General features: G+C 35.8%; 1 protein-coding gene across 1 annotated transcript; it reads left to right on the forward strand.

The window, feature by feature from the left end:
• The first annotated feature begins 342 nt into the window (after positions 1-342).
• LOC128075134 (protein unc-13 homolog A-like) lies at positions 343-13686 on the forward strand. Its single transcript, XM_052671594.1, has 7 exons — positions 343-462; positions 1661-1690; positions 4572-4671; positions 5066-5183; positions 6345-6468; positions 9506-9641; positions 10488-13686. The coding sequence occupies exons 1-7, from the start codon at positions 441-443 to the stop codon at positions 10507-10509; spliced, it is 552 nt and encodes a 183-aa protein (XP_052527554.1). The 5' UTR covers positions 343-440; the 3' UTR covers positions 10510-13686.
• Positions 13687-14760: the final 1074 nt, after the last annotated feature.

Below are 14760 nucleotides of genomic sequence, written 5' to 3' on the forward strand. Positions count from 1 at the left end.
TCTGACTGTGTGAACCAATGTGCAGAATACTTAGGTTTTTTCAACAAAGTATTAAAAATGAAAGTTCAAGAAATCCCAGAGTTTGTTCCTAATAAAATCATTTTGCCATGTTTGTTATTGCTGGGCAGAGATGGCATTCAGAAATGTTATTTAGACTGGAGGCAGCTGTGTATGTCAGATAGACGCTGAGGAAATGAGGGAGAGGAAACAGCTGTAATTTTTCCATTCCTTTTCCATCTCTGGATGTTTATTGAAGCAGAAAGAATTTGTCACTGGTCTTTTAATTGGCTGGATTTTCTCCATGTAAAACATGGGAGGAGTGTGTAAGAAAAGCAAAACACGTAACACGCTTGTACTGAAGGAACAGGAGGTGAAGTGTAATTTAATGTTCACCCAGACAAACCATTTAAAGTCGTCTCCTAAATTACCTTCCTTCTGGAATGGAACTTCTCTCTGTAAAAGGTAGGTTTTTCTTATCAAGCAGACTTCTTCTCCTGTACAACAAATTTAGTAGTGGCTATTTGAGGCACCTTCAGAGACTGGGTGCATTGTTCATTTATGTGAAGGGGGGGATCCTCCTTGTAGTCCTTTCTTCAAGGGAAGTCAAGCAAGCGCTGTGTGTAAATCCTGTGCTCTTGCAGTGTGGTCAAACTGATGCAGAGTTTGGAGCCCCAGTCTGCCTGTGGCTCGGTGACAGTTTGACAGTCTCTCTGTTTGCCCTGAAAGTGAAAGAAATCTTACCATACAAAACACAGTGAAATTGTTTAGGTAGACGTTTTATAAGTAGGTAGCAATTCCACAGAGCACTTGAGGGTATTTAGGTAGATAAGCAGGTGGATGTCAAAAATAGAGCTAAGCTGTGGGGACTTCAATAGTATAAAGCTAAATATTTAAAATTTGCTTTTTTAAATTTATTGGAATTAAATCAAAATTATACTATAAAAATGCATGATAGAAGTAAAAATAGCAGGGCTGCAGTGTTGCTTCAGTCAAATATATCTGAACTGGCTTGCATGAGCTGATAGGGCAGGAAAAATAATGTTTATTTGGATTAAAGACTAAATTAAATATTTAATAGTCATATACCAGATCTGAAATAACGAGCAGGTTTCTATGTTTAGGAAGAATCTATGTCAATCGCAGCACAATTGGTTCCAGGGAAGTGGGAGTGACACTACAGAGTGGAACTTACAGCTGTGAAATAAATGAATCAAAATTCAAGATGCAAGTTTTTAAATTGGTAAAGTGTTTGCTGCAGCATGTCTTTTCCAGCAGGCAGAATAAATACTGAATGAGAAGTACTACTTAATAGGCTGCTAGACATTAGCTTAGATTATGTGAAAGCTGTGAGCTTTATGTTAATTCTACTTAGAATTTTGAGCTGTCATTATGAAGTGAAGGGTAGTGGACAATAAAGAACTATCCAGTCTCCATTCTACCTTTGTATGGGATCCATATATTTATTAAGCTCAAATAAGCTGTAAAACAAACTTTATCATTTTTTCCAAAAGTGTTTTAAGAAATAATATTACAGTGATGTTTACATGTGGAAGTGTCTACTTTGTTGGTTTTTTTTAAACCATTGAAATAGCATTGTTTTCCTTAAAATAATATTATTAATTGTATAATATCAAGGTATGAAATCTTTTTTCTTTTATAGTTAAAAAAGGAAGGTTGGATAAAGCAGCTGGTAAGTCTGAATTCCCTTTAAATTTCTGCTGTAATTTTATTTCATATACTTCATAGTAAACTAAGTGACTGCCATGCATCTCAACAGGAGTTCAGCACAAAGCAACTGAGGAAATAAAAGTACTTTGAAGATAAAAATTAAAAAATTATGGACTCTAACAATTTGTTGTTTTAAGTTGCTAATGATTTTCTTTCAATCAAGTTAAGATATTTCCATTTTAAAAAGTAATTTTACTTAATTTGATCTAAACTGGTCACAAATCAAGAGAAGCTATTTAACTTTGCTTTCTTTTCTCACACGGCATTGACCAAGGGCTCCCATTTTTGATTGAGAATTGCAATAATAGATTTGTGGAAGCAGAGTTGGTTGTGTGTGAACAAAATCTGTGACTCCTTTCTACTACTGGAGTAGCTGAGTAACAACAGTCTGTTTTGACTGTTATTCTTGAAGGAGAATGCACTGTCTGCTGTAATGTAGAAGGCAGCTCTTGTATTTTGTTACTGAACATAATCCATGAAATCTAAAGAAGACTAACTAGTGATAAAGCACTGAAAGGCAGTGTCTGTATCCAGAGAAAAGCTAGAGAGACCATGGAGCTCTTGGAGAAACAGTAGTTCTAAAGGGCAGATGACAAATTTTCAAGTAAGAAAAAATGGTAATGCAGGTAGACGGATTTCTTTATTTTTTATGCTAGAAAATGAGCTGGGAAAGATAAAAGTAATCAGGATTTATCACTATTTTCAGTGGTAATATGGTCCATTGCTCTACCTTCTCTATTGTTTCTGTTAAAGGAGATGAATTTTTATTTTGGGTGAGATTGCTGTGGAGTTGTTTCTTCCTAAGTTTGGAAATGGGTGCAGGTGTTCAAAGATGTTGGATTAAATGTTTCAGGTTGTTGTTTTTTAGCAAAATGATTTAATGGGAATTTGTTTTGAAAATTTCTCGCAACTTAAGCTGCAAGCTTCCAAATCATATTTTCATTTTGCAGCCACAAAAGATTTTGCAAATTTCACCTTTTGTCTCTATTAAATGGAGTAAGAGGATAGTATGGGAATCATGCATTGTTGACACCATTTCTCAAAAATAAGCTGCTGTTCTTCAACATCTGTACTGACTTTGTCAACAGTGTGTTTAAAGTAAGAATGAAATGTTTGAGAACAGTGATGTACTACATTACAGAAAATATTGACAGCTGTTGGTTTTCTTTGGAAGAAATCATTACTTAATACCTTTTATTCCTTTTGTCAAATATTATCAGTCCTAACTAATCAGGTACACCTAGAGGGTAAGCAGACAGAGGCAAAGAGGTTGCCCTTCTCCTTCATGCGTTTTGGTAATTGCGATGTAATTTAAGACAACCCATTCAGGAGACCATTGTAGATGGAAACAGCTTCCCTCTTGCTTGGTGGCTGATTAACCTTTGTTAATACAGCCAGCTCAGAAACAGCTTGTTTCTTGCCAACATCTAATGTATACCTTGACAGTAGGTTTTCTTTAAATTGCTGGTGTTCATCCATTTGTGGAATATTGGAGGCTAACAATACTTGTTCTATGCATGCTGGCTGAAAAGCCTTTCTGAACAGCTGAGCTCCATAAATCAAGACAACACAGTATGCCCTCTTATACCTTAGATTTCTGTGGGGTGCCTTGAGGGTTTGCCTGGAGTAGAGTTAGTTTTCTTCACAGAGCTTTGTGTGGTGCTGTGTTCTGGATTTTTGATTTGAAATAGTGGTGGTAACAAAACGTTTCAGTTTTTGCAGAGCAGTGCTTACAGAGTATTTAGAGTGTTCCTACTTCTTGTGCCACGATGCTATTGAGGAGGCTGGAGTGCATGGAAGAGGTTGAGGGAACATAACCACGAGGATTCTTCCAAAGGGGCATTCCATAACTTACAATGTTGTGTTTCTCAATAAAAGCTGAGGTAAAGGCAGAGGAAATGAAAGATGTCTGGAGCTATGGCATTTTGACTTGAAAAGAAATTGTTATTAGTTGTGAATCCTGCTTTCCTGGAGGTGGCTGAACAGCTGTGTGCAGACAGGAAGAAGTGAAGAACTCCTTGTTTTGCTTTCCTTGCAGGCACAACTTTTGCTTGACCTAATAAACTGTCCTTAATCTCAATTTATAAGCTTTCTCACTATTACCTTTCTGATTCTTTTCCCTGTCCCACTATGGGAAGGAGTGAGAATGTAGCTGTTTGTACTCATCTTCCTCCTGGAGTAGGGAGCAACAGGCCCAGAATGGCAGAATAGCTCTGCTTTTCTGTCAGTGATAGTTTAAAAATTTCAGTTGTATCTGCCAGCTATTTAAGTCCCTTTTAATTATTATTTTAGAAAAGTGTTTGAGTTTCTTTGGGACAATATCTGAATCATATTTAACACCTGTAACTACAGACAGAAGTAGATTTACCATACAAAGACATGACAGAACTGCATCATGACAAGTTTTTGGTTGTGCCTTACTTGAATATGAATAACAAATAGTCAATCACCAATATTATTGTATCACTTGAAAATGGAAGAAAATTTGTGAAGAGTACGTGCTGGTTTCATACGAAATCTGTCAGGGGAACTGGTAAATAATCTGGGAAGTCATGTCTGGAATCTGATCCCTAAACAATTGCTTGCATCTAGGATTACATTATTTCCTACCTGTAATGGGATTTTCCTATTATAATATCATCTATAGATCATATATATAATATCATCATAAGGATTTCCTTCTTCAAGTCCATGTGTTTGAAAGCAATCACTGAACGTGTTCTATGGAGAAATAGTGAAGTCTCTGTAACCTTCAGATTGAATGTTTCTGGCTTTTAGAGTAAAAAATAAAATAAAATAAAAACAATTTAAGTCTGCAACTGATTGTTCTTGTTCTTTTACAGAGGCATTTGACACCTATGTTGTTTTGAAAGTTCAAAACCTGAAAGGCACTACAATAGAAAGAAGGGGAAGTGAACCTTGCTGGGAGCAGGACTTCATGTTGTAAGTTTCAGGCAGTCCTTACCAACTGACTGCATCTCTGGTGTTTTTTGTCTGAGCTATTGATATTGTGTGAGACAACTTACAACCTGTGAAAGCAAAGGAAAAATTACTGTAGTAGAATAGGCTACTTACTAGGAAGGCTACTGACAGCTGGAAATCGTCCCACATTTTTTTTCAAGCATCAGTTTGAGGGGAAAAAAAAAGCATTTGGGAACAATGACAATTTGACTGGCTTTTCCAGTCTGGTGCTTATATTATGCCTGGTATTTTGTATTCTGGGTATACTGAATATGAACCTCCTCTGAATGTGCTGTAAGACACTAACTCAAGGTACTATGATAAAGAGCCACCATTTTCAGTTTAATGGTTTGTGTATTCATTTTATTTTATTTAGTGAAATTGGTGCTGGTGAAAAAGGCTTCACTGTAGAACTGTGGAAGAAGGGCTTGCTCTGGGATAGCATGTTAGGAGCTTTATGGATTCCTCTTTCATCTGTGGAACACGCAACAGATGTAAGTTGACTTTCTGTGACAATGCAAAACAGTAAAATCCAATGAATTTCTTGGGTTTTTTAGTCTCAGACTAATGTAATGACATAACTGATGTAAATTTATAGTCTCTGCTTGCTTCAGTCTCTAGTACTGAGGGTATAGAGCAAATGTGACTCAGTAACAGCTGATATCCATTAGCTGTTCATACTCTGGAGAACAGGCTCTCATACAGAATCAGGTGTAATTCAGTAAGTGGGTTAGAGTTCATTTGTACTCTCATTATTAGGCAGGAGCACTTTGGACTGTGGGATTTGAGCAAGGGAATTTCAAATTGCTGTTCCTGGCCTGACTTTTCACTGTGTGACCTTGAATAAGAATATGTTCAAATGGCCAGAAAAACCTTGTTGTGCTGTCCTGTGGGAATCGACTGCCATGTCATAGAGGGGAAGAGAAATTTGCTCTATGGTAATAAGAAAGGAAATATTATAATGAGGACATAAAGAAATGTAAGTGGAGAAAACCCATCAGTCCCAGAAGTTAAGTATCTAGCACAGTCACAATTAGCCACTGGAGTAACCATGCTTGCTCTCAGGCTAGAAAATCAAGAGAAAGATTTCAAGGAGTAAGTAAATATTGAAGCAAACTGCAAGTGCTGTGAAATTGTCTGAAAGGAATAAAAGTAAGAAGAGATGCCTTATGCTAATACTCCTCAATTCTCACACCCATGCATCTCTTCTATGTAGTCTGTGGAGTCTATTTTCTAAAAAGAAAGTAACCCTGAATTAGGGAAGATGGATTAAGCTCAGCACCTGAGCTGCCCTTCACCTGTTCCTTGCACATAAAAATAATTTGGCCTAGTAATTACTCTGTCCCTCAGTATAAGCTTTGTTCTTCCTTTTTTTTTTTTTTTTTTTTTCCTTCCCTGTGAAGAGTTAAGTGATAAGTTAAAGGAGAGTAAACCAGAAAAGCTTTCTTACAGCATCCCCCTGATAAGTTTCATAGCCATCTCTCCATAGAAAATAACATCTATACAAACTGACATTTTGATGATTCTACTTAAAGAATAAGGGCGGAGGGGAAGGGGAAGTAAGGTGTCATAAAGGTATTCACATTGAATTAAGGGCAACTGGATGGATGAGCTTAAAATCCTCTGTAGGCATATTGTTTGAATATTTTTTCTAGGAAGGTCCAGGTGCCTGGTGGACGCTGCATTCCAAAGTAATAAAAAATGGAATTGAGATTCAAGGCACAAGAACCCCAACTTCACATGAGCTCTTACTGGACGTCTACTTTGCAATACCATTTGGTGAGTTAAAGACTGGGAAGGATGGAAGGGAAGCATCTACAAAATATCATTGTCAAAAAATTTATATGGAGATACTGAGAAGTACCTTTCAATGCCAGTTCTTAAACCATTCTGTTCTACTTTAAATTCCTAAAATAGAGTCAAATGGTAACTTTTCTATAGATTTTTAAATGGTTATTTGTCATGAAAGCATCATATAGCATTTCAAAAGCTAAGTCAAGTCATCTTAACATTGTGTTTTTTATGGTTTTTCTGTTTGTTTTTTTCCCCATTGACCTTCCACAATTTTCAATGTAGGATTTCCTTCCTTGCTCTTTGGTTGTGCTTCTTTGTGACAGCTTATATGTGTATCTCTGTGTATCTCTGTGTATCTCTGTGTATCTCTGTGTATCTCTGTGTATCTCTGTGTATCTCTGTGTATCTCTGTGTATCATCTCTATATATGTATATATATCCAACAAACAAAAAACAAACAAACAAACAAAAAACCAGATCACTAGTAAAAAGCAATAGTGGGCTATAAAGATGATTGCAGAAAAAGACAGTATGCTCAATATCAGTAAAATACCTATTATAAAAGGAGAAAAACTGGTACAACTGGAATTTATGATGTATATTGCATACTTGTTGAAATCTCCTTTGTATAAGTACAGCTTTCCTATGTAGAAACCTGATGGATGTCTATGGGGGGGGGGGGGGGAGGGGAGGGGAGGGGGAAGAAAAAAAAAAACAACAACAACAACAATCTCTAATTGTGTTTGCAAGCTCCAAATTCATGTTGTTAATGATTTCAGGCCGCTACTAAGCAGGAATGTCAGTGTACTGCTACCAAATAAATAAATTTGAAAGAAATAAGGTTTTAGACTGTCCCCAGTACTGTAGATAGAGTGCTGAGAAAATCCTGTAGAGGTCACTCTTACACCACTGTTCTCCTTGCAGAGGGTGCACTTAGAAGCATTCTGTCTGGTACTGAGAAAGCTAGATGTTAATTTTCACCCCCCTACCTGGAGTTTAAATGAATCATTACATTTTGATTACTTATTCTGTCGAATGACTTTAGTTCAGCTATCATCAACTGAGAATCTGTCTTTGACTTTGAGAATGTCACATACTTCATCTGTGGAAGAAAAAATAACGTTCAGTAGAAATAAGAGCCCTCCAATGCTTTTCTTAACTTGTGATTTTGTGGAATTGAATTACTGCTTTTAGTATTGAATAACTTTTATTAATGGGTGCTTTTTTTCCATAAGTTAATGCTACTCTTGGTAGTAATAAGTGGTCATTTCACCTTACTCTGTAAAAGCACTAAGTAAAATGGGAATCTCAAATTTGAATTTTGCATTCAAATTCACAGTAAGAAGCCTCTTATTTTTCACTAACTGGACCTGCATTCCTTAAGTATAAAAATATAAGGAATTTTTTTGTTTACACCCAAGAGCAGGCCATAAAGTCTTAGAAAAGCATGATCTTGTAAAACAGCATGGGTCTGTGTATAGCTGACAATACAATGAAGGTGAAGTGCCAAGCATATGAAGCAATTGGTTTTTTGATAACACATTATAGAAACATTAGGTCAAAGATGAACTTGTGATTGTTTAAATACATTTAAACAAGCTTTACTGTTTCATTATATTACTTTAGGCTGAACACTGAATATCTTTACCTAGAAACTCAGCAGTTGTGTTGAGCTCATACTTAAGAAATGTTTTTGCCTTGTGAGTAGGAATACAAGCATGAGCAAGGACCTCCTGAAAATCAGTTAAACCTGCAAGTTTCCCTTAAGGGTTTGATGTCCGAAGCATTCCATGTATATAGTGTAAAGTGGAGTGCATCTTTGAAAAGATTTAACATGGCAGAATACAAACAGAAGAGGATGGCGATGATTTCATTTAAATGAAATGGATTTGGCAATAGCTATAATTCTTGAAGTCATTTGTGTGACAAGTAGCCTACTGAACATCTCCTGGGCTGTAACCTCATGAGTTATCACCAAGGAATTAACAGGCAAAACAGATTTTTTTCATAGTGTTTTTTTATTTGCTTAAAGCATGGTCCTGAAAAAATCAATGTTTGTGGAAACTCTTGCCTCAAAGTATGAAATTCCGAATATGAAATGCCTCAGTTTCTGCTTTAATTCTTATGTGCGTAACCAGCCTAAAAGTTGGCATTAATTTATGCAGTTGGAAAGCCACAGGATCTCATTGTTTTCCAGAGTGTTTTCTTCAACTTACCTTTGTTTCACGATGGTGTTGCTTTTATTATGAGCAAAATATTACTTAAATATTATCATCTTTGGCAGGTAATGAAATAAACTGTGAGAAGAAATGGATCAAAATACAGAACCTAGCACACAAAAAAACTATCAAAAAATGGAAGATAAGAGAAGGGCACAGGAATTTTTCTAAGCATTGTGAAAGTGAAACTTTTCAGGTTTGGGGTCAGATGGAATTTTTTTATTCACTGAAGCTCGTATGATGGTTAATGGAATAAAAAGCAGGAATTAACAGACTCTCATTGCAGTTGAGACTTAATAGGTTCCTCCAAAGGAATAACTAGAAACAAGGATGGTTCTAGGCCAATAGCAAATAGAGTTAAAGAAAAATATGATGTTTTTTCTAAAAATAAAAATAAAAAAAATTAAAAATTTGGAATGCTATGCATGGACACAGAAGAGGTATAAGGACAGTTAAAGAGCAGTACTGGAAGATTAAGGCTTTGACTTCTTTCATTCACACTAATTCTCTTTTCAGTTTTGGAATAATCCTTTCCTGAGATTGTGTGTCATAAAGGGAACTAGCTTAGGTTAAGGTTAGGTAATGTTTTCAGAGCAACAGACAGAAGATGATTATTGTTGTAGGTCTTGAAAGCATTTCTGCTTTTCTTGAGAAAATTGAATTTAATTATAGTAGTATTTTGTTATCAACTTCATTGATTCTCAACTATCAAGTTTATTGTTTATGGGTAAACATTCACTTATTTTAGAAGCTCCTTCATTTCTTAAGATGGACGGAAATAATTCTATATTTCTCCTCCTCAGATGTGCATGAAGATTTAGATTACAGAGGCTGCAATAGGGGGATGGTACTTCAAGGAACAAAACATTCACATAAAGATGCACATGATGGTCTGTCATCGCTGGAAAGTGGTCTCAGCAAACAAGAGAACAAGTTAAGGTATGTTAATTTGTTACATCAAGCAAGTATCGTATTTATTTTTAATTTGAGTGACATTCAATGATACACAGTTAATTTAAGCAAGTATGTGTCTGGAAGTTTCATTAACTTATATAAAGCTTTAAAAAAAACACCTTTTTATCTTTATGGTAGGACAGAGTATAATATCTTTATATTTTATTGGAAGTGTGAAGAATACAGTTTCCTGCTGTATTCTCTCATTGAATCACAGGTTGTCAGGAAAGGGGATTTTAGCCTGATAAAAATATAGGCATTAGAAGTGCATAAGAAATACTTATTTGGGAAATCCTTATAAAACAGTCCTCTGTTACTGATACAAAAGCAGTAAACACTTTAGAATCTGTGCAAGAGATTATACATGCTTATGTACAGATAGCTTCAGAAGCACAAATTTGTTAACCTTAATTTATGGTGATGCTTTTGAAAGACACTATTTTAAAGACAATATAGTCAGTCATTAGATTTTTTAATGATAAATATATAGTAATTTTCTTTCAAATTAAGGAACATCTCACTAGAACTGGAAGTCATTCTCATGACCCATCCCTGTTTCCAACTCCTCCTACTCTTGCATTTCCTTTTAGTTGTCACCAGGTGGTTAATCCCATTTCCTGATCTTCATCACTTCTGGCACTGTTGTTTGTTGGAATGGACTCAGCCTTTTTCTGAATCAAAAAACAAGCAGCACCATTTCTCACTTGATTAGGTTTTTTTTTTTTTTTTTTGCCTGTCTAGTGAATCAAGTAGGTTCAGAGATGACTGGAATCTTTTTCTCCTCTCTGCCAGTGATCACCACTGTTCCTTGTTTTGCCTCCCTTTCTCCAGGTCATCACAACAGTTTATATAGCCAGTCAATAAAGCAGCCTGGGGAACCATTCTGTATGTAAATGGAGCATGTTTTGCCAGGTTAATTTTCATTCAGCCCAGCTCTGTAGCCCATTTGACTTGGCAGATGCTCAAATGTTTTGTGGCAGCATGAAGAAACAATAGGAATGAGCAGGGGCAGACATGGCTTACTCCAGCGTTTTGTCAGAGGCTCAACAAGTCTAAATAATGAGATGCACACTGAAGCATGGAACAGGTGAAGTTTCTCACAGAACTGTGAACCGATCTCTCTTGCAACAGGAGGAATTAAACAGTCTGTTACTGCTGTTTGCATTATCCTTATTTTCTGGTTTGTGGTTCAAAAGCAGCATGCTGCCTGCATGATGCTTAATTTTAAAGTGTAGAAGGTGTTAAAGCTGATAACTGTAGGAAAAATGTAAGTATTTCTAAGAGTGCTTAAGTGGGACAGCAAAGTTGACAGGCAGTTGATTTTTATTATGCTCTGGTGCAAAGTTCTATGTGGCAAAACAATGAGGTCACTTCAGGGGTGTTAAAAATTCAGAAACTTGCAGTGTTTGCTGTCAAAGATAAGGCAAAAGCTATTGCATTATTAAGGGATGTATTCTCTGAAGGTATAACGTGTGCATACTTAAGACCTCTTCATGTATGGTAAAAGCTGTTGTTCTGATGTAGGTTCAACAAAGAATTACTGCTAAGCACGAGTTAGCAAAAAAGGTGATCAAGCTCATCAGTAGAAAGTATACATATGCAGGGTGCTACAGCATTATTTTTCTGGTTGCTATCTTTTCTTTTTGCATTTACCAGCAAACTCCTGCAGCATATTAGTGGATAAGTACAACTGCATCCTTAGTGTGAGGAATGTCAGTAATTCAAGAGCAATTTCACTTTGTTTTTCTAAGAATGTGTGCAGTCATTGGCATATTGTCTGGGCTGATGCATCTTTTTCAACAGATCTGAGCCCTGAGCAGATTAATCTAAATGAAAGTAACTTAATCTGTCCTGATAACGAAATTATTTCCTTAGCATTTTGTCCCAGATGATCTTTTTGAATTAGCTTTTGTGTTACTAAATTAAGAATTATCAGTAAATTACAAGGTAATAATTTAAAACGGTAATGTTTTCATCTACTTTCATCTTTCAAAGATTATCCAGAAAGGTTAGACTAGTTTTAAAGGTTAAAATAGCTGTGATTTATATATAAAAAAAACCCTACATTTGTACTAATGAAGTGCATCAGATAAACCTGTGGTGAGTAATTAAATTAGATTTTGTTGTGAATGCACCAAATTGATTGTATCCTGTAAATACTTCAGGTTTTCTGTGTGTAAAGCTCTCTTTCTATTAGTCCGTTCTTTACCCTGGTTTGTCAGTCCTTTGGACTTCCATGCATACAGTGTTTATAGCTGTTGACTCTGGATAGACTGCTAATTTAGTGTAACTGATCAACTTTTTCCTGCAAGTCATAAACTAAATACATTTGGCTGTGTATAGTTAGCATATGAGAAATCAATGTTTTCATTTTGTCTGTGGGGTTAGTATCTATTGCTCAATTCTGGTGCTAGTCAGAATATGGATATCATGGTAATTATTTTTCTGTCATTGAGATACATTGCGATGTTCTACATATATTTCTAGCCATGTGTTTTTTACAACAGAATGTCTGGAAAACAGCATATAATTTTAAAATACAAATTCTGGAGAATGTCATAGTGAATAAGCTTTTCATGTAATTGTCTGCTGATACTTCAGGGAAAATACATGTGTGAGTATGAGTTACTCTTCAATTATGCTGAATATACAATTCAGTACAATTACACATATACAATATGTATGCTTCCTTTGTGTACTTAACGTATAAATCTGTTATATTAACAGTATGTGATGATGTTACCCTAAGGAGGGGAGTTAGTACTGTAGATAATTGACTTAAGTACATACCAGATTGAAAGATTGAATTCCTAAAGATCTTTACGTGAAAGCTATACGTTCTATGCACAGAGGAGGTATACTGGGATAAAAAACATCTGTGCAGTACTGGGATCCTTGCAACCTAAAACATATGAAGGCTAAGAATTGTACGAGAGATGTTTGTATCTGCTAAGTTTATGGTGTCTCTTCAGGAGGCGCTTCATTTAACTGATGCTCTAGAATGGAAATATTCTTAGTAATTGAAATGAATCCTTTAATCAATTCATAATGCAGAATAATCAGAACAGTCTGTTTCTTACACTGTATGACTACTGTTTGAAACAAAAGAACTACAGTGAAGAGGTACACTAAATAAATGCTGAGCAATAAATAGGCCTTTGTCCTATTTACGAAAGTACTTAGTTATTCAGATTTAGGAAGTGTTAAACATGCAGTATTTTGAAAATACTAATCTAATATGTTAGATAGTGTTAATGCTGGGGTCAACAGCTAATCAGTTGAACAGAAGTACAGCACAGTTGTGAATCACAAACTGAAACAAAAGGCATTGCATTGACAAGGTGTAGGTCCAAACCAACAAAAATTAAATGAAGTCTAAAGCATTAGAGTAACACAGATGAATATTATTGTAAAACAATAATCTTTAACGTGTTCTCAATGCAGAAATATAAATCATATGACAATGAAAAGGACTTGCTGATTTATATATAAGAAATAAAAAAAAAAAAAGTTGCTCTTCAGGTTTATTATTCCACCTGCACTGACATCTGGGTAGATGTATGCATATCCTTTATTTCCAGTATGAATATATGAATGCATAACAAAACCACAGCAGGCCTATGTAGACCTGATGGACAAAGTTGGGCCTGAGTATTTGGTTCTACAACATTTGGTTTTCTGATTTTGTGTTTTCTGAACTAATGTGTATGAGATGAACTGCTGAGTGTTAGAGAGGTGTTCTACCAAAACTGGACGTCATTATCTCTGTGTTGATTTAAACGAGAACTTTGTTAAAATAGTATTCATTAAACCAAGGTGATTAGATAGTAACATACTGATTACTTATAACATAGTTGAAAACTGAAAAGAATGCTTAAATGTGATAAATTGAGTTTTTAAAGGTTTTTGTTTTTGTTTTAAGTTTGAAACATCCTGAAAGACATGCAGTCTCTTAAACATATTTAAAAATAAGGAAGACTTGCTTCTATGGAATTAGTATTTACTAAGGTCTGAATTCATTTGAAGTGATTGCTTTACATGCTTTACAGCCATTTGTCCAGTAAGCTGCTTAGTTATTCACATACAGATGACAAAAGAATGCAGAGCAGGCAGAAAATTGTTGATAAACTGTGAAAATTTCTGCTTCTACTTCTTTGCTACACATAAGGAACTTCTGAGATGAAAGATGTTTCCATTGTGTACCCACAGCTGTTTAAACAGATGTTTGTCCACATAGGTTTTCTGTTGTGATCTTGTTCCTCAGAGTTACAGTTACAGAGTATACAGTTAAGAATAACTGTTATTCCATGATGCATTTTGTTTCGTTTCATGTTTACTGCCAAAAAGGAGTAAGCCCTCATGCACCTACCCCTTACTGCCCCTCACTTCCCTCCCTGCTCCCCCCCCCCCCCCCCCCCCCCCCCCCCCCCCCCGAGATAAAAAAGGCAGCTGATATCTTTAAGTGTATTTTGGTGATTGTGGTTTTGTGGGTTTTTTTGCATTTAATTGCTATTCTGAGGCAGTTTTTCTAAAATCAAGGTGTGTTGTGATTGCATTCCTTGTGCACTGCATTGCTCCAGTTGGATCATTGAGCTTTGCTTTCTTAGGACTGATGCTGTATTATTTTCAACACAAAGAACAAAGCCATCACTTCCAAGGACAACAGCTTCATCTGTTCTGGAGGGTTGTGAAAGGCATCTTATAATATGAGATTTTGTGGAAGACTTTATTCTTTCTAAACAAGTGTTATTTAATACCGTGGTAACACAGTTCCATATATAGCAGATGTTTCATACGGCCTTTAGAATGCCTGGGCTCATCTCAAGTGGTGTCTGAAGGCCACTGAATCTGAATTGGATTCTTTCTGCCTGTTTCAGAGATATATATCCACCATTTCAGTTGTCTTGGACACAAGTTCTTTGAAAACGTCCTAGGAAAGCACATTGCTGTTCCCAAAAACAAAGGATTTGAAAGAGACTTTATCCAGTAAGCATGTTTGCAGCCTACTTCTACTTTAAAGTGTTTGGGTAAGGTTCAGTCAGACCATGAATTGACTAGACGTGCTTCTGATCCTTGAACTTTAAATATTGGATTAAAAATGACA

The sequence above is a fragment of the Tympanuchus pallidicinctus genome, unplaced genomic scaffold (assembly GCF_026119805.1).
Source record: "Tympanuchus pallidicinctus isolate F22 unplaced genomic scaffold, pur_lepc_1.0 scaffold12, whole genome shotgun sequence".
Classification (NCBI taxonomy): Eukaryota; Metazoa; Chordata; class Aves; order Galliformes; family Phasianidae; genus Tympanuchus; species Tympanuchus pallidicinctus.